At 44.9% G+C, this 20,841-nt stretch overlaps 1 protein-coding gene across 8 annotated transcripts in view; it reads right to left on the bottom strand.

Moving 5' to 3' along the window:
- Positions 1-20,841, bottom strand: part of trioa (trio Rho guanine nucleotide exchange factor a) — a 107,642-nt gene that overhangs the window by 29,327 nt on the left and 57,474 nt on the right. For all 8 annotated transcript variants that reach the window (XM_080787607.1, XM_080787608.1, XM_080787610.1 and 5 more), the window contains exons 11-30: positions 19,789-19,920; positions 17,235-17,468; positions 16,291-16,413; positions 14,949-15,140; positions 14,195-14,364; positions 12,128-12,302; positions 11,024-11,219; positions 10,135-10,301; positions 9,211-9,330; positions 8,368-8,559; positions 7,578-7,727; positions 6,793-6,907; positions 6,541-6,656; positions 3,860-3,982; positions 3,180-3,374; positions 2,962-3,077; positions 1,040-1,106; positions 584-693; positions 300-369; positions 9-98 (exon numbers count right to left, since the gene is read on the bottom strand). In XM_080787607.1, the coding sequence (XP_080643733.1) occupies positions 9-98; positions 300-369; positions 584-693; positions 1,040-1,106; positions 2,962-3,077; positions 3,180-3,374; positions 3,860-3,982; positions 6,541-6,656; positions 6,793-6,907; positions 7,578-7,727; positions 8,368-8,559; positions 9,211-9,330; positions 10,135-10,301; positions 11,024-11,219; positions 12,128-12,302; positions 14,195-14,364; positions 14,949-15,140; positions 16,291-16,413; positions 17,235-17,468; positions 19,789-19,920 (2,853 nt within the window). The remainder of the gene's footprint in view (positions 1-8; positions 99-299; positions 370-583; positions 694-1,039; positions 1,107-2,961; positions 3,078-3,179; positions 3,375-3,859; positions 3,983-6,540; positions 6,657-6,792; positions 6,908-7,577; positions 7,728-8,367; positions 8,560-9,210; positions 9,331-10,134; positions 10,302-11,023; positions 11,220-12,127; positions 12,303-14,194; positions 14,365-14,948; positions 15,141-16,290; positions 16,414-17,234; positions 17,469-19,788; positions 19,921-20,841) is intronic.

The raw sequence follows: 20,841 nt of genomic DNA, 5'->3' as shown, positions 1-20,841 counted from the left end.
TTACTCACGTCAAAGTAGGGTCCAGCATGCTCTAGGATGAGCTGGGTGGAGTCTGGTTTGTTCTTACAGTAGTTCACATACATCTGGAACTTGTCAGCCTACAGAGGGGAGAGACGGCTTATCGATCGGCTCACTGTGACAATTAATGGGTTTACAGCGTGCGGAAATAACAAAAAAAGGCCTCCATAATTCCGTAAATTATTCTTTTCCTAAGACAGAAAACTAAAAACAAACAGTTGGAGTGGGGGGGGGGGGGGGAATAAAACAAAATTGGACCTTTTTTAGTGAACAACACTTACCCACGTCACAAAGCAATGCCCCACGTCCTCTGGTAACTGCTCATATTTCTCCAGCTCTTTCAGAAAGATGCTGAGGAACAGAGGAACGGATGATCAAAAGGTCAGCAATTATTTCAGAAATAAACCGTTCTTTGGAATTAATTGAATTCGCTAGAAAAGACAAAGCATGATGACATTTACAATAAATAAGAAAATAAATATAGAAATGACAGATCAAGCTAAGACGGCTTGAAAATCTGAAAAGTTATTTTAGGCACGCGTCAGTTAGACGTCGCAGGGCTTACTTATGGTGAAACTCGAAGAGATCTTGCATGTTTCCAAAGATGATGTGCTCTTTGTTGATGATCCCTGGAGGAATCTCCTCCACGCCACTGGTCATCTCCCATAGGTACGTCTATAGAGAAAGATTGCATTATTAACACCCCAATCGCCCAGGACGAAGTTCACCGTCCTTTCTGTTAGTAACACCCAGCGCCCAGGACGAAGTTTTATCCAAAAGACGAAGTTAACCGATCGCATCGCTCTACAGCCTAGGAGCGCCTGTTGAGGTATGATATACTGTATTTGCGTCAAAGAAAGCTATGTTAAATTTACCTTTACTCACTAGTATGCCTTTCTTTTATGTATGTGTCTAACTGTCTATATATTATCAATATCATTACATTATCGGTTATTAGTATCGGTCTTGAAAAGTAATCCCTAGACTGCATCCCTAGACTTTACCATGTGGCTGCACTTACGTCCATGCACTCCCGCAGGTCACGCACGTAGGTTTTCTCCGTCTGAATCAGCTCCGCCATGATGAACCTAGAGACACACACACACACACACACACACACACTTAACCACTGTCAACCTGGCGCCCGGATTTATCCAAGCCGAATTACAATAAGCAAGTTAATCACATACGGTACATCAAATGCAGAGAGGCAGTGTCTCTGCCTCAAGAGACTAGGATCCCAGATAAACCAAGAATCTAGCATCGGACTAAACAATACACGGGTCAAAAGATAGTGACCTATATATTGAAACTATAGCCAGGATACCAGGTAATCAATTCTACAAAATGTCTTCTAAATCACGACAGCTTTCTGAAAAACCCAGTCGTTCAGTCGTTCTCAAACATTTTCACATCAAGGACCCCCCCAAAAAAAAATGTAATTGGCCGGCGACCCTCATCTGGAAATATGCTGTTCCAGGGAGCGCCCGGAAGCAAAGATTTGAGTTAAAAACGCATTTTTTTAAAAACAGCTGACCTACAAGCTCGTGAGCTATGAGCTTGTAGATCTGCTATTTTTTCCAATAGCTATGGATATAAATTTGTATCTAAATTACATCGTGCCATTATTAGATGTTTTTGTTTTTTTATGGAAAAAAATTGTCGATCGCCTATTTCCGTCACGCGTAACTACACGTGGCGGCCATGACGCATAGGACAGATTGTCATAGCCATCTCGTCTCATACGACATGATGTGATTCATGTCCGTGCCAGTAGCTCCCTTACAGCCTGTCTGCTCCCTCCATTTACACCCATGAATAATGGAAGACTTTGGGGGCCATAAAACATGGTCATAAACCAGACATGAATTATGAAGAAACCGTTGTGTATGATTTGTGTTTCACATATAATATTAAGAGACAGTCTCCACTGCCCACAGTGCGTCCATCATGCGCCGTTAGTTCAGTTGATCTAGTCTTATATGCTGACACAAGCACCTCCAAAACGGAGATCCAGGGCCGTCGCTACCTATACGCACTGCGAGTAGGGCGACACGCCGAGGGGGGCAACAAAATGTGCCAAGCCGACGCTCAAAATGACAATTTTCTCTGCGGCTCTGCCGCGTAATAACGCGGCCGTGTGTGTGCGTCCTCACAAACAGCGGAAATAGCTGATCTGCATGAGGAATAGCAGCCCTCTCGTCAGGAGGGGGGGGGCAGTACAAATATCCTACGAGTAAGGCAACCAAATAGTTGCCCTACTATTATTGCTGCTTTACAGATGCGAGTCAGGGAAATGAGAACCCTTATGCTGTGAGTGTGACACCTATTGCACCTTTAATCTGTTCACCCGAACATTTATTTAGTTACTGCTCTTAACTAATAAAACTCCTCTTATCCAATGAAAATGCACACGGCGCATCCATCACACCAGTTAACACCCTGAGTGGCAAGGACGGAGTTCTTCGTTCAATCAAAACCGATCGCATCGCTCCACAGGCATCGGAAATGTTACCCCCCATTTTAGCCGACGAGACCGATAATCTTAAAATGTGAATAACTCTTGATCAAAATCATTCCGTCCAATTCTAAGAAAAGATTATTTGTTAAGACGCCCCGTCGCGGTCCCGTCGCTAGTCACGTTAGAATGAATCATACCTCCCGTTGTTGTCGATCGCATCGAGAGGCTACATCAAGCTACTTCAGCTACATCCGGGATAGCATCCGGTCCGTCGCTAAATGTGCTCCGCTGCTATAAATCGCTGGGCGCTATGATTTAATGGATGAAATCACCCCGGGGCGTTCGGGGTGTTAAGTGGTCAGGTGGGCGAACTGCAAAGACCCCACTTGGAAGAGATTTTGAAGTGGGCCCTTCCTTATCCAGACGAGGCTGAAGAAACATTTAGCTGTGAGGAAGTATACTGTATAATGCACTGTACGCACTCCTTCCTGCGGGCCGACTTGCGCTTCTCCTCGTTGAGTTCGTGGGCGGCGTCCCGTAGCTTGACCTCTGACCCGGGGGCAGTGGCCGGAATGATGTCCAACTGGAGGTCCTTACTCTGAGAGAGACGCAGACACGAGAGAATGTATTCTGCATCGACGGAATGAACACAAACACACACAACACACACACTCTCTCTCTCTCTCTCTAGTACACTCACAGCCTTGTTGGAGTCCGAGCAGATGCCCAGGGCCTTCTCCAGACTGGAGCGGTACTTGTCCATGCGCAGGGAGAAGTCTCGGTAGCGCTTGTCCACCGCCGTCACCCACTTCTTGATCTCCACGGCGTGACTGTGGCCCTTGTCGCAGAAGCCGTCCGCCAGCTGAATCAGCAGCTTCACGCGCTCTTTGGTTTGCTGAGAGAGAGAGAGAAAGAGAGAGAGGGAGGGAAAAGGGTTTGTTCAGAAAGGAGAGAGTAATGCTAATAAATTACTGTGTGTGTGTGTGTGTGTGTGTGTGTTCAAGGTTCAAGGTCTTTATTAATGTCCCAGAAGGGCAATAAGGTTTACAGAAAGAGTAGTGGTTTAAAACATACAGACAATACAGGACAACAACAGACATGACACACCATAGCATAAACAAGAGGTCTTGGCGCATCTAGTGCAGGTATAGAATAAAAGATTAAAAAAAAGAAAGGCTACATTCAGAAAAAGTGCTAGGATATAAAGTGCCGGCATAAAGTGCTAGTTTCAACATATCATCACCACATTACATGTTACTGGCATCGTTGACTGTGTGTGTGTGTGTGTGTGTGTGTGTGTGTGTGTGTGTGTGTGTGTGTGTGTGCGCGTGCGTGCGTGCGTGCGTGCGTATGTGTGGCGGGGGTGTGTTTGGGACCGACCTTGGCTGTGATGTGGAAGTCTTCGTGCTCCTTGAGCAGCTCCTGTGTGTGGTGGATGCTGGAGCCGGTGGAGGTGTGTGTGGACAGGTAGAACTCCCCGGTGTCATGGATCCACTCCAGGGCCTGAGCACACGCACGCACAGACACACACACACACACACACACACACACACACACACACACACACACACACACACAAAGACGTTTGCATTAACAGGACAAAGACAACAGGAGTGCGTGGTAGTAGGTATGAGCAAAATAATAACTAAGCAATTGTGTACGTATATGTATGTGAATTGCATTTTATGTAGTCATAGCACTTTATAGTATATATGTATAGTATAGTATGTATCTAATTTAACATTTGTGGAGTTGGTCACCTGACCAAAAGCGGTTGACAGAAACTGGTCGACATGTTCTGTTGCCCCAACACGGGCAGAAACAAGGCCTTTTAACCAGGCTACTTGCACACACTACAACTCGCTTACAATTCGCAAACCTGGCAACACTGCCCTGTGTTCATGCTGTTGTCAGAGGCCCGCCCCCGGCTCACACGTCACTACTCTCACCGTCTCTCCGCTCGCAATCGGCAGCCATCTTGCTTTTTACTTCGATGCGCGAGTGGACATTTAATGCAAATACATTAATTATAGCTCCAGCAAGCAAACACAAACACCTCAACTCCATCTCATTGTGAATAAGAATTCCGAGGGGAAAAATAATTTTTGGAACGCCACTTTCACCCAGTATGAAGCTAAATGTGGAAGCCGTGTGTGTCACACCAAAACTGGTGACCCAGAGATTCCTGTACCGATTCTCGGGCATCTGGCCTGAGGCACTGCCTGCGAGTTGGCTCTGCGGGCGCTTTTTCCAACTCTCACTGATTTATCCAGCTCACACGTCAATCACAGTCACCAGCTCTCAGCCTGCACACACACGCACGTCTGTCTTGCGCACACGCGCACACACACATACACACACACACACACACACACACACACACACATGCAGGCTATTGCTTTTTATTTATATGGGCGAGTGGCAATTTAATGCAAATAAATTAATTATAGGTCCAGCAAGCAAATCATGATGGTCTGTAGGTCACAATTACATTCCGATTTTAGTTGTTGTGTTTTGTATGACATTTTGGCCAGTAGTTTTATATCTATCTCAGCTTTTGCCTGATAGCACACATGCTAACAGTGCTGACCACAACGTTAGCAGCATTTGATGACAGGTTGCCATAGCAACATACAGTGTGCGCAGACCTAACGTGAGCTTCTGGGACAGAAACTTGCGTTTTCATGACAGCAGCAGCTGCTGCAACCTATGATAGCTACTGTGATAAAGATGCTAAAGCAACACAAAAACACATCCACACGCAAACCAAAACAAACCAGGGTTGCCACATATCGTGGATGTGAGAGTGAAACAAGCAACCAGGTCTATAAAAATGTTAATAGGCCAGTTCAAAGTAGGTAAATCAGAAATGGTCCGGAAATTAGTCTTAAAATAATCAATTATAGTGTTGACTGTCAAACTTTGTTGTCTAATGTTGTTTCAGAGCAGTGGAACTCAAACATTTCCATGTCAAGGACTACCAATAGATAAACAAGTCCAAAGTAGCTTATAATGATCAGACTTGGCAACACTGTCTCTAGGTTGAACGTTCTACTTTACAAGCTCACACATAATTATGAAATATGTTTTTTTGAATCTTCAAACTGAGACATATTTTATGATAATACTGTTAGCAGTCATCATACTCCAAGAGCATACAAATGGAACCAAATGGACCCTGATTTTCCCAGAGAGCAAATGGTATCAAATGGGGGTCTGTGGCCTAATGCATTTCAAACTGGGGGTTCTTGGTATTATATTCTCTGCATATCTTATCAACTTGGGGTGAATATTTCACCACAATACTTTACTGAATATTTCACAAGAATATAACACAAGAGTCAAATGTACGGTCAAATGTAATCACAATATAGGCTACAGATGTAAATATTTATGACACAGTAAAATGTCGAAAATTAGTGCTATCCCCCCCCCCACACACACACACACACACACACACACACACACGACAGGCAAGGCTGTTGTTTGCATCGTTAGCAGGCAGCAGCTACCTTGGCACTGCTCTCTGTGACTGTAGTTGTTTCACCATGTTTGCGTATTTATGAGAAATAAAAAACACTTTCTGTTATTATTAATACTTTATAACCCATCCGTTACTACATATGTGCAGGGCACACTACTGAGAATTTCCTTCTTCCCATATTGCGCTGCAATGTAACTAGGATTCGCCGGCCGAAGGCCGGCGAAATTCTAGTAGTTTATATGCATAGTTTCATTATAGAGATATTATTCCACTGATACGTTGTTAGCTTACGCATGTTTCTACTACTCTGTATGTATGTGATGTATTGCCATGTTTTTTGTTCTTGCTTATTGTAAATCGCTCTGGATTAAGAGCTAAATGCCTAAATTGTAAATTGAGAGTGAGTGTGTATCATCTCATCCCGTCTTGTGACGTCGTCCCGCAACAAAAATAGCCGACATACGAGCTCACAATGTGGCCCGTCGCGAAGCATGTAGAGTGTAAAACAGACGTGGGTTATGAAGTGTACAGGAGTGTGTCTGTACACGTAGTGTACAGCGTATGTGCGTGTTTGTACCTGTTTGGCGCTGCGTTCAAACACCACATACTGCTGACACTGGTCCAGCCGTCGTTTCCTCATGGTCCAGAAGTGGAGAACGCGGTTCTCTCTCTGCAGGAGCTCATTCAGAATGTCTAAAACACAACAGGAAACAAATGAAAATAAAAACTAAGGACACACACACGTGCACACAATGTGGACAAAATGGGAGGAAAGACATGCAAATCGGGCAGGTGTCAAAGCGAAAAATAAATCTAGAATGATACTCACTCTTGACCTGCTGTTCAGGAGCTTTGACGTGGCTCAGCATGCCCGGCATGTTGACGCTGTTCCTGTGCATGTACTTGAGGAAGACATCTGCATTTCGTCTGGCTAGAGTACAGGCCTGCCAAAAAGGGGTGCATACTTAGTTTAGAATAGTCATTGGTTAAGGTTAGGTTTAGGTGTGCTGCCCCGTGGGAGGTTAGGTTTAGGGTGAGGGTTTGAGATAGGTTGTAGTTGTCTAACCCAATGACTAGTCTAAACCAAAAACTGTCTAAACTAAGTACTGCACCCGCCAAAAACGGGTTTAGAATGCAAATGATTTCGAGGTCAGGGTTGGCGATATATTAATCTCCAGCTAAAATGGAATCAAAAGTGATCAAGAAAGTCAAGGTTTTTTTGGGCAGGATTTCCTTAAGTCTTTTGTCAAAGAAAAGTACTCTCAAACCTCTTGCCGGAGCCCAAACATGGGTAGTAGTAATTCTACTACTACTCTGCCACCAAAATATGGAAATCCCTGACGCCATCCATTAAAGGATGTGTAACACTGCTTTCTTTCTAAATGTGCCTGGGGGAAAAAAGATAATAATTCATCGGGAGACCACAAGGGGAGGTAAATGTATTATTGTGTAAATTCTATGCTAATGAATTGAACACATACTGTAGGACCACAACGGAAACAAGTCCCCCAGGACCTTTTATGTTTTCCTTTTAGCCTTATTTCTGACTAATAAAGTATTCAATTAAGGCACTCACTGTGCGTGCATGTTTTTGCACGCGCAGCATGTTCGTACCTTGAGGAAGGCCTCCTTCTGCTCCAGGTGTTTGCTGATCATGGGGGTGACGTGGTCCGTCTCACAGTTTGGTCCCAGTTTGTCCGCTCCGCCGCACCAGTCCTCCTCCCTCTTATACTCCTGTTCCAGGCTCTCCAGCACGCTGCATACCTTCAGTCACACAGAGCAGACTACGTCACCCACAATGCAACTCAACTCATTCATTCTAAGCTCCCCAACCTCCATTGACCTATTTGCCAAGTCCCTCCCCACTTCGCGCCGTTGCTTGGTTGTACAAAAGTCCTCTCTCTCTCTGTGTTTGTCTTTTGCCGCCCCTCTCTAGAGCAACATTAGTGACTTCCTCGGAGGGATCCTGAGACGTTCCAAGGCCAGTGAGTCGATGTGTGGCCTCCAACTGCGCCTTGGTCTGCCCCGGGGTCTCCTCCCAGTGGGACGTGCCTCGAGGAACTCCCTAGGGAGACGCCCGAGAGGCATCCTAACCAGATGCCCGAACCACCTAAGCTGCCTCCGTTCCAGGCGAAGAAGCAGCGAGTCTCTCTCACGTGACTGAACTTCTCACCCCACCTCTCAGGGAGATGCCAGCCACCCTAAAACCAATTCCGACCGCTTGTATTCGCGACCTTATTCTTTCGGTCATGATTCGCACTTCATGACCATAGGTGAGATAGAGATAAAATGCCACAGCCATATTGTTGTAGTCCTGTTGCCACTACAACCATAATAGTTTTCTCTTAATTTAGTGGAAACAAAAGCAGTGAAGTGAGTACCTAAAACTACTGTACGCCTGTACCTGTTCAGAGGTCTTGTAGAAGGCCACGGAGGCGTTGACCAGCTTGAGGCGGTCCTCCATCTTCAACATGAGCTGCTGCCAGTGCGAGGCCACGCTCTCGGCGCAGTCCCGGATCAGGTCCATGTCGTAGTGGTTGGCCTGCAGCAGGGCCTCGGCTTTCTGCTGCACCTGCAGAGCGCTCTGGTGGGTTTTCTGTATGAGGGGTGGGCCGGTGGAGGACAGGGGAAGGAGAGAGGAGAGGGATTCACCCATTTAGACCTGAGGACGATTCTACAAATCCAAGATATTCTAAATCCTGACAAGTTTTCTGAAAACAACCCATGTTTCTTTCTCAAACATTTTCATGTCAAGGACCTCCAATAATATATGTATTTGGCCGCGGACCCCCATCTGAAAATATGATGTTCCAGGGACCCCCCAGAAGCAAAGATTTGAGTTAAAAACTTTGGCTCTGAAAGGATATATAATCAAAGATTTGTGCCGCATTTTCACGATAAAAAAAAATAGCAGACCTACAAGCTTGTAGGTGAGCTAAATTATAAACAATGCTTAAAACACCAAAAGGGGTCCTCGCCCAAAATGGGTTAAATGGATGCCATCGAGTGAAAACCACATAAAACTCCCTCTTTTCCTATTTGAATCACTCAAAACACAACATCTAGATGTCATAACACAGATCTTGTATGTTCAAAACCCTTACTTTAAAAGGAAATGGAAAACAGAATCTGTGTTATACAGTGGATGTAATGTAGTATACAATTACGAGACGGCGTTTTAAATTTGGAGATACAAGGTACTCATTGAGAAGCCATTATACAAAAGAAAACAAAAACACAGTCTCACCTCGATGGCGTGCTGGAACTGTTCGTGCTCTCTCTGGAGCTGCTCAGCCTCCTGAAGCGAGCTGGCCGTGATCAGACCGGCGTTCAGCATCGACTCGCCGTTGCGAATCCAACCCAGCACCTTGTTGTAGACACGCAGACGGATACCAATGTTAAAGTCAAAACTAACTTTTTACCATGTTGTGGAATCATGCAGACAATCCATATCGCACAAGGTATAGCAATGTGAGATATGGGATGTTAAATTATATTCACACGAATAAGTGAAGTGAATACAGTACACCAGCGTTGTTTGAGTAAAACTGTAATGTATATTAAAAACATGCACTCAAGTGATTCATTCTTGTCCACTGTTGTCTGCAATTCTTACTTTCAGCCTGAAGGTGGTGCAGATGATCAGTACTACAGTAAGAATGCGGTGTGTGTGTGTGTGTGTGTGTGTGTGTGTGTGTGTGTGTGTGTGTGTGTGTGTTCACGCGTGTGCGTGTGTGCATGCACTTCTTCATCCTCGTCCAAAAGGTGGCACTACTAGGGCTTTCACTTCTAGTCATTTTTACTTGTTGACTAGTCAAGTTGTTGTAGTTGTTTAACTACCTATTATGTAAGAGAAATACTTTATTTTTTTTGGAAATAAATATTTGTACATTTAAAAACTGTGTGCATTGGTGACTATAACTATAATTCAGCTAATCTTGGGGCATAGAAAATTAAAAAATATATATATTTTTCCTTATCAACTAGTCAACTAGTACCAACAAGGTCGACTAGTGGATTTACTAGTCGACTAGTTGCTTAAAGCCCCAGGTGGCACTGACGTGCACGTTGAGTCTTCCTACCTGTTTGACCTCAGCCTGCAGGTGTCTGAGCTGGACACACTGCTCCAGGTGCCTGTCTATACAGTATCTAAGGCTCTGTGTCCTCCTACCTGTTTGACCTCAGCCTGCAGGTGTCTGAGCTGGACACACTGCTCCAGGTGCCTGCGGTGCTGCTCTGCAGCCAGGTCCAGCTCCTGCTGCTTCTCATGGAGGAACTCCAGCAGGTCCTGGACCCGCGTGGCCATGTCCACGTCTCTGTCGCACAGCAGCTCCACACCTGGACGGTGGAGAGGAGGAGGAGGAAGAGGGAAAATGTTAAACGGTGCATTTATATAGTGGCTTTGTCCAAGGCGCTTTGCATAGATTGTGCATTGAGTTCACCCATTCACACTTTAGGGGTTCAGTTAGGGGTTTTAGAGTCTTGCTCAAGGACACTTCGACACTAACTCTGGAGGAGCCCGGGTTCGAACTGGCAACCTTGCGGTTACCATCCAGCCACTCTACCCCTGAGCCAGCGGTGGAGGGAAAGGTACGTGATGAATCTATATCGTCCAATTAAAAAAAAATCACACCCGTGGAGTGGTGCAACTCCCCTTAAAACTGAGCAGCATAATATATATTTTATACAGCTAACCAGGCGACACCAATCCTGACGGAGCCCAGGAGGTTTTTGAGCGGTGCCAACCGCTCCTATGAGTGACTATCTGTGTATGTCTATATGTATGTCCCTACAGTATGTCTGTCTGAGCACGAAACAGCATGCAATACCGGCGCTGGGTGACCTAAAGTCAAGTGGCACTGTTGAGCAGCGTCACAGACACAGACACACAAACACAGACACAGACACACAGACACACAGACACACAGACACACAGACACACACACAGGCCAGGAAGGAGCGCTTTACACACACACACACACACACACCACTGCATTATTATTGTTATACCGCTCAGTTCACAGTGTTCACAGTGCGATAATATCCTTGTGTCTACTCACCGGAGGCCTGCACCTCGTTGACGTACTGCAGCAGCTCCTGTCCCTGGTGGATGACGTCGAAGGTGAGGTTGTTGACGGTGAGGGCCTTGTCGGCGTGGTGCTGCAGCCTCTGCTCCGCCAGCGTCAGGTCCTCCGTGTCGAACTCGCTCATCTGACCCGTCAGCTCCTCGTTCCACGACTCCAGGTCCGAGATGATCTGAGAGAGAGAGAGAGGTCGAGCGACGCAGCGTTAGAGAAACAACGTTCCTCCACGATGTGGGGTTGTGTTGAACACTGAACTTACTGTACAGTAGAACTGTTTATGTTTAAAACCTATTTAGACCTGAGGCCGATTTAAAAAAAAAATTACTTCTAAATCCGAAAGGTTTTCTGGAAAAAGCTATGTTTCTATGTCAGTGGTGCTCAACCTTTTTCATGTCAAGGACCCCCAGAATTATTTGGCTGCGGACCCCCATCTGAAAATATGTTTTTCCATGGACGCCCCCGGAGGCTAAAAACGTTCATTCTGAAAGAATGAAAGTTCACTATATATTCAATAGTCATCATAGTTTCCAACTTTCCATTTAGTTTTCGTCAGTGAAAAAAGGTAGTCGACGAAAAAAAAATTGTCTTAGTTTTAGGGGACGGAAACAACACTGCCTCACTCTATGGAAACAGGAGATGTGTGCCTGAAATATAGGCCCCGTGGCTCAGGAACAGCTGGTTCCCACCCCAAGCAGGCCCCGTCTAAGTTCCGTGTATAAAGTGTGATGTGATGCCTCTTGGAACTATGACTGGTGCCCTTCTGTTGGCATTGTTTCTTTATTGTCCATGTACTGTGTGATCTGTTTGTTTGCATATGTTTTATGTATATCCTGATGACTGATGTGCACAAAACAAATTTCCGAAAGGACAAATAAAGTATCTATCTATCTATCTATCCAAGTCCACTTCATTTACTTTATGTCGTGCATTTATGTATTTCATTACATTTATTGCATTTGTGGAAAAGGTCATGGCAGGTTATCAACATAAGATCTTTAAGATGCACAATAGCCACTCTTGGGGATGTAGCACAAGTTCAAAGTGATATGGGGGGGGGGGGGGGGGGGGAGACACACTCACATCAATGGCGTCCCTCTCGAAGATGCGGAGCTGAAGGAAGAGCTCCAGCTTGATCTTCCTCTCCTGGAAGAGCTCCTCCATCTGGGCCTGAGCCTCGTCCAGCTGCTGCAGCACGCTCTCGATGTGGTTGATGGAGCTGTTGTGAGGAGTCTTGTTGCTGGAGATGGCCGAGTCCCTGACAGACACACACACACACACACACACACACAAACACTAATAAGAACTAGTGATGGGAGATTAAATCGGCAAACACATCCGTATCGGCCGATTTGAGTTGTTTTTAGATTAATCGGCATCGGTTCGATTAATCAGACGGATGAAGTAAAATCGGTCCGATTAATCGGTCTGTCTTTACAGATAAAAAAGCCCAAAGTAACAGCTTGAACGGATCTACAAGCTCACGATATTAAATATAAAATGTATTTTAAGTTAAAACTGACTTGCCTAAGCCTGCAGTGCAGACACCCTGTTACATACATGTATATTTCAGAATGGACAACATTTTTGTAATTTTTCAATACAGAATGAGATCATATGATTCATATCGACATTGGTAATATCGGTTATCGGCCATAATAACAGCAAAATGTCTCATCCCTAATAAGAACTAAAGTAAATCTGTTCTGTAAGGCAGTGGTTCCCAAAGTGGGGTCCGGGGACCCCCAGGGGTCCTTGAGGGAGTTCCAGGGGGTACCCAGCTAAATGATAGTTTGGAACCAAATGGACCCTTATGGGTCTGTAACTCTGAGAGTGTACCAACGGGTCCATTTGGTTCCGTTTTGTACACTCCAAGTTTTACAATATCATTTGGGGTCTCGGAGATAGAAATGCCATTAAATGGGGGTCTGTAGACTAATGAATGTCAAACTTAAACGGGTTGAGAATCACTGCTAGAGCTGTAACAATATTCTCTTATGGGGGTCCCTGGCATATCTTTTCAAATGGGGGTCCGCGGGATAATTGACATGAATACGTTTGGGAACCACTGGGTTTCACTGGGTTGATGGTGACAGTCAGGTGCATAGGAGCACGTGCACTGCACACAAATGAACACACACACACACACACACACACACACACACACACACACACACACACACACACACACTTAGGGAATAGGGTTAGGTTGAGGTTGTGGGTTCGAATCCAACGTGGTGCAACCGGCTTTGTCGGGCATCTAAACGAGCACAATTCTAATTGGCCGTGTTCGGGGGATGGAGGAGACGGTCATAATTATCATTGCGAAAATAATTGGCTACTCTATATTTATGAAAAAGAGGGGGGGGGGGGAACACAATACACATACACTGGAGGCCATATAGATACCGATTAAACATGGCAGATTTATCAGCAGGACAAACATACTTTCACGAAAACGCTCAGTCAGTCAGTCAAACAAACACACATACTCATAACACAAGGTGCAAAGTGTTTCCCTAAGGCAAGCTGCCACACAAATTAGACACGTTATTATGAAGCACAACTTATGTAAGAGAGAGAGAGAGAGAGCGAGAGAGAGAGAGGGAGAGAGAGAGAGAGAAGCGGATGGAGAGAAGAGTCTTTAATGTATAAAAATAGTTAGTGAAGTGAGGGTCAAAAGGGTCAACTATGTGCACCTCTGCAGCACCCTCTATCTCTCTCTCCCTCCCACCCTCGTTACCTCCATCCATCCATCGTTCCATCGTCTTTCTCTCTCGCTGCTTAAACCTTACAATCCTTCCTCCTACTCATGCCATCGGCCCACTCTCTCTGTGCAAGCTTCTCTTTCTCTCTCTCTATCTCTCATTTTGAGCAGCCAAATGTTCCCTCCCCCCTTTTTTTCCTTGCAATTCAGTCGATTATGCCAATTCCCAAATCCCCCCCATATACAGTACACGCGTTGTAGGTGTAGATTGTATTCCTCCTACTGATTCACCTGCCGGTGAGGAGGAGCTCCACTGGAAGCATGCAGTGTGAACGAGTGAAACACCTTTGCGCGTTCTTTCTAGGTCTTAATGGGGTTAAGGACCGTGTTGAGAGAGCCACCCCGGCCCGGCCCGGCCCGGCCCAGCCCAGCCCAGTGTGTACCTGAGCTGCTGGATGAGGTCCTCGCCCTCCTTGATGACGTTGACGGTCACCTGCAGCGTGGTCTGCTGCTGCTGGCCAAAGCGCTTGATCAGCTCCTGGACGGCCTCCACCGACTCAGCGTAAACGTCGTCCAGAAGCTCCTTCTGCAGCTCCTCCAACCACGTCCACAGCTGTGGGGAACGAGGAGGAGGAGGGGGGGGGGGAGGGAGGAGGAGGAGGAGGAGGGGGAGGAGGAGGAGGAAGAGGAGGGGGGGGGGGGGGGGAGGAGGAGGAGGGGGAGGGTCGAAGAAGAGGGAGAGAAACATAGAAACATGGGGTTTTTTCAGAAAACCGTCAGGATTTAGAAGACGTTTGTAGAATCGACCTCAGGTCTAAATGGGTTAAAGTTAGAAATGTTCTGCTGAAAGGCGGATGTCCAGTTACTAAGAATCATGACATCGCTGGTGGAGGAAGCTGCCATTTGCGCTCACTGTACTGTGCTTACTGTACTTGATATAAACTAAACACAATACTGAACACGCACACACACACACACACACACACACGCGCACACACACACACACACACACACACCAATGGATTGTACACTGTTGACTTCCTGCAAACGTATTCCACCGTGTTCCAAGCTTGTCTTCAACAATAATCGATTAATGTTCCTAAAACCCGGGTCAAGTTCGTACGTACGGTACAGTACACACTACCACACGCTACCCTTTCTGCCTACAGCTTGTCCAGCCTACCGTACGGTACGTACCTCCTTGACGTGCGTGTGGAAGGCGACGGACATGTCGAGGAGAACCTTGCGCTGCTCCACGCGGCGCACAAAGTCCTGGATGCGGTCCTCCAGCTGGTGGGCGGCCTGGTAGATCTCCTCCGGGTCGCACTCCCCCGTCTGGGCCAGCTGCTCCGCCGCCTCCAGCAGCTTGTCTGCATTAGTGTACGTGTTCTAGAGAGAGAGAGAGAGAGAGAGGTGGTTAATCACTTAAATCCTATATATGCCTATATATATAGTTTATATACAGTATGTCCCCTCTTGCAGCTTGTTGGTCTGCAAATGTGTTGGCACCAGAAGTGGGATGCCAGGGTGGTTCGTGTGGTCGTCAGAACTTCATCAGGTCTGACGACCGAAATGTTGCTCAATAAAATCTAAACTCAAGTAAAGACAGTGTGCGGGATTATTTTTCACCAAAAATCATATGTAATTGGCCACGAATATCTGAAAATATTATTCCAGGAACCCCTCAGAAAGGAGAACAGAAAGTGAGGACCGAGAGTGGAGAGTGGAAACAGGATATGATTTCACCATAAATGGACACCCAACATAACACTGAGATTTATTTGTCAAGCTCAAAAAAACAAGGTACTGAATAATTCAAGTAAAACTTAGTTAGGAGCAATAAGTCCTAACTAAGTGTGTGTATGAGTGTATAGTTTTGAGCAAGATTATATTGTAGTGGCCTGGGTTCCAGCCTGAATCGATGCGTTCGGTGAATCTGAATTGTCACTCAGTCTGGCCAGCAGGAGGCAGCAGACTCGCATTTCATAACGTCAACTGTTGTTGCCATTATGTCATCAGCCAGCACCACTCTGTCCATACTTCTCACCATTGGAAAATAATAGCGCCAGTACGAGACTCGAGAGTAAAAACCTACGGTCAAAAGTAAGCGATTCGGTAGTCCACTATGTCAGAGTCACTAGTACAACAAAAAACTGACGGCTGTGTGGGGTGAGTTTAGTGAATGATAAGGGTCATGTTGTCACGTTGCAGTAGCTGCCCGGTCGTCACGTGGTTCATGTATTTGAAGTCTATGTAGAAGAGCCGCCATTGGACTGGTCCCATGAAGTGAAGTGGAGTTTGCGTAACTCTGTCTTACTCTATGGCCCTGGAGATAGGACCCTTTCTTAGCGAGTGACAAAACAGATTCACGGAACGCAGCGATTAAGATTCTAAAATTGTAGGTGTGCAAAAAAGCCAAATTAGAATTGGATAAGTATCTACAGAACATACCTACAAAGAATATACTAGTGGACAAAAAAGCATTGAAATATAATGTGCCGAACTGTAGAAATTCTTAGCATGAGAAAAACAAAGGTACCTGGGCAACTTCCTCAAAGTCTTCATGGCGTTTCTGGAGAGCTCTTGCTCGATGTAGGGACTTGCCCACCCCGGTGTGTTTACTGAGGAAGGCTTCGCCGTGGTTTTCAATCCAGTCCAACACCTGTTTGTATACGCACACACACACACAAAATATACATTTATCCCACAGTGAAACAAACAGGGGTTCAGGACAATAAGGCACCACAAGGGGGAGCTCTAAGGTTCAGTGATGAGGTAGTAAATAATTATAAACATTTGCTCTGACAGAATATTTATTCAAAGATTTGCGCCACATGTCATGATTTTTCAAAAATAGCAGACCTACAAGCTGTATCCATCTACTGTAGATACAGTATCTACAGTATATAAAATAAATTATAGCAATTTATCTTCATTGACTTTTTCTTAAATCCTCATTATTTTTACCACAGAAACGGTGTGAGCATGTCGAACTCGGGAAAAAAAAACTTGTGAAATGGGACACTTCTACTTTTGGTACTTTCAGTAGTATTTTGATGCCAATACTTTCACACTTTTACTCAAGTAAATTTAGAATTCTGGACTTTTACTGTACATGTAACAGACTATTCCTGCATTGCAGATAGTGTAAAAAAAGTCAATTTTTTCCACCACGGGCCGTTTAGTTGCATTCCGTGAAAGTCCACAACACAGATTTTCACTCAAAACTGCAGGTGTGCATTAGCTGCTTTTATGATCCTATTCTATGTATTTGATGCATTACCATGTTTACACCAAGAAACAGATTTCTTGTTGTCTTTTACGACCGCAAAAAAAGTTTCCGAAAGGAAAAATAAAGTTCTTTGAAGTTGAAGTGAAGTTGAAGTTTGTCCTTGCTTACTGTAAGTCACTCTGGATCAAGAGCGTCTGCTAAAACATAGCCATAACAACTGTAAACGGTGTGTTGCGCTGCGTGCGACGCACCTGTTGCACGTCCTGCTGGAAGACGCAGAGCTGCAGGCGCTGGTGCAGGCGGACCTTGCGGTGCTGCCAGATGTTCTCCAGCTGCCGCTGGTGGTGCAGCACCTCGTGGATGATGTCCAGCACGTGGTGCACGGCCTTGGAGTAGTTGGCCGAGGCCGTCAGCGAGTCGGCGGCGCCGCCCGGCGTCAGCGGCCTCTGCAGCTTGTCCAGCAGCGCCTTGCCGTCCTGGCTCACCTGTGGCGGAGAGAGGAGAGACAAGCAGGCGGCGGTGTTAACTTTACTTCACTTTCAACCAGTGTTGTTTTCGTCAGGCATGACGATAACGTAAATGACGACGTCAACGGCCCTTTTTTCAGGACGAATATCTGACGTTGACGGAATAAACAAAAAAGATTCAGGACGAGACCGACGCTGACGAGCTAAACGGCTCTCTTGGTTGACTAAAATATGACGTGTGTGAGTTTTCGTTGATGAGACGAGACTAGACGAACATTTTAGTGGTTTGACTAACAAAGTTTCAGAATGCATGGAAATGTTCCACCAATTGCGCGTGCAAAAATATCAGAAATGCTGCCGCTTAAAAATGATTCAATATTAACAATATGATTCAATATTAATAATATAATAATCAAAACTAGCAGATGTTCAAGCTCGCAGCACGGCACAAAGTGACGCAATGTACTGTGGCATTGATGCTTTCCTGAATGGGTTAAAAACAATTTAAAAATATTAAATCCCCCATAAAATTAAAAAAAATGAACTCACTCAATGCATCGTGAACTTTCACCTTGAAAGCATAAAATAAGGTTTATTGTGGCGCCAGGCTAACAATGGACAGCTCGCTTGGGAAGGCCAGATATTTCCCTTTCTATTTTATGCAATACCTCTTGTCAGCCAGTAGGTGTCCTACCCGACCACAGGATCTTAACGTCTCAAGACAAGAGCAGGGAGACTGCTGTTGTCTTAGTGAGATTACTAACTACTGTACGTACTACAACTAACCTTTTATTCACTAAGAGAAATGATGGGTTACATCTTAAAGTGGTTAACAACCACCTGGCTTTAGATATACTGAAAGTTTTCAACCTTTTTCATGTCAAGGCCCATTATTTATCCGACAAAACGCAGAATATGTTGTCGTCGAATGTGATTTTGTCCACAATTTCATGCTGTACGGAACTACGGATGTTGGTCAAAATGAAAAAAATCCTCTACATTCTCTAATTGTGTACTTGTAAATTAAGTAATGCAGCAACAATTTAACTCTTGAGAGCGTACAATTATATTTGGTTTCATATTACACTCTCAAGAGTGACAGATCTAATAAGGGTCCATTTGGTTACCAACTCTCCATCATTTAGCCGGGGACCACCTGGAACCTCCTCGTGGACCACTGGTTGAGAACCACTGCTGTAAATGATTTTGCACATACAGTAACAACGTATAACGTACAAGCTGTGGAGTTTGAAGTTACGATAGGTCATGTATTAAAAGTTTCTTATTTTTAGGGCTTGGTGGGAAGAGTAATGGGTAATCAGAATGTCACCGGTTGGCCTCCCGGCTTGCCCATATCTACGTGTTGAAGTGGCGAACATCTTCAACCGTTTTCAAACTATCTTCACATATAAATGGTCCTCAACTCCTCACTAACACTGATAAGGTAAAAACTACTACTACTCGGTCTGCGTCTCAGAGGAGGGCTGTGGACAGTTCAGAAGACCCGCCTATTACCAGTGACATCATCGTTGGGCAGGTTTAGCTTTTTTTACTTCATTTTCTGTTAACACAAGAACAATGGCTTCCATTGTAGCATGCTAACTTTCCAGGAATAGAAAGCCTGCCGTTTCTATCAACTTGGATGTGTGACTTGCAAAACAACACAAAAGTAATAGAATACCGGTCACGCAAGTGTCATCATTCATTTCAGAATACGAAAAAAAGTTTAGTTTCTTTGGAAGACACAGAAATTGCCTGGAAACTGCATGGAAATGGATGAAGTCGTTAAAGGACCACTTTTCTACCTACCTACCATTTCCTCACTAATGTTCATGATAAAATGCCACCATTTGTGTACCAGTGACATCGATGGGGAATCCAAGCTAATTGAAACTGCAGTCTTTCTATTGCTGGAAAGTTGCAATGCGGTAATGGAAGCCATCGTTCTCACGATAATACAAATCTGAATAAGATTTGTTTTAAAAATTGTTAATAATAAATCTGCCTAACGTTGATGTCACTGGTGGACACGTTTCTGAACTGCTCACAGCCCTCCTATGAGACACAGACAAGAGTAGGAAATGGTTGGTATTTTATCATGAACATTAGTGAGGACCAATTAATATGAAGATAGCTTGAAAAGTGGTGAAGTCGTCCTTTAAGCCCAAACAGACAGCAGCTGGGTGAAACTGAAAACCCAATTATCTTCACTTATGGGGCTTCTTGGCATATCTTTTCAAACGGGGGGCTAATAAGTGTCCATTTGGGGGTCCTCGACATGAGAAGGTTTGGGAACCCACTGCCTTAGTTACTCGACTGATGAATAAATAATACTAACCTCTGAATAAGCAGCGGTGATGTGTTCATATAGGCCCTGGTGGTGGTGGATTGCGTCTTCTAAGTCTTGAAGTTCCGAGGGCAAGTCCACCTCGCCGCAGGCCTTGCACCACGAGTCCACATTGCTCATGTACTGAAGACACACACCACACACACACACACGCACACACACACACACACACTTAGTGAAAATGTACAAAGCAATTCACAAAACATGAAAAATCCATTGCAGTGAGTCATAGGTTAGTCATATACTACTACAGTATAATTAACTCCCCTGAGCGACATTCTGAGCGACTGTTTACTATTAGCTGGATTTTAAACATGCACAATAATAATAACAGTCCCAGGGAGGGACCACACCATGCAAATGAGATACACAGGCAAGCTCCGTGCTGTGTTGCACGTGGCCCCTGTTAGATAAACAAATACATACAAAAATATATATCATGATAATGTCCTTTTTATCCATAATTTCAAACCCACCAAAATGCTGCGGAGAAGTATTACCCCTGCATGGGAGAAGAGGCCCTTAAACCATTTTGGGTGGGAAGTCGGGAACCCCTTTTGGTGTTTTTAAGCGTCACGTTATACTTTAGCTAGCAGATCTACAAGCTTGTAGCGCGCCACCGAGTGGCACACTACAAGCTTGTAGATCAGCTATTTTTTGCTTGTAGGTCTGCTATTTTTTTTAAAGTTGTGAAAATGTGGTGCAAATCTTTGCATATAAGAATATATATTCTTTCAGAGCGAACGTTTTTAACTCAAATCTTTGGTCGCTGGAACAACATATGTTCAGATCGGTGGCCAATTACAATCTTGGGGGTCCTTGACATGAAAATTTGGTAGAATCTGTTCCCAGGTCAAAATGGGTTAATTATGCATGTGGCGAGTTACTGTACTATTCTCTATCCAACTAATAACTCCCCCCAACCCCCTACCTCCCTCTTACAGGAAGAACAATGAAAAAAAAAAATTATTGCCCTCCTCTCCAACCCCGGTAGGATTTGAAATGAGCCGCAGATGAACAGCACGGAGATATAAGTGAAGGTTT

Source organism: Protomyctophum bolini (genome assembly GCF_963924005.1).
Source record: "Protomyctophum bolini genome assembly, chromosome: 17".
Taxonomy (NCBI): domain Eukaryota; kingdom Metazoa; phylum Chordata; class Actinopteri; order Myctophiformes; family Myctophidae; genus Protomyctophum; species Protomyctophum bolini.
The sequence above is the reverse complement of the archived record's forward strand: the minus strand, read 5'-3'. Positions and strand labels throughout refer to the sequence as shown.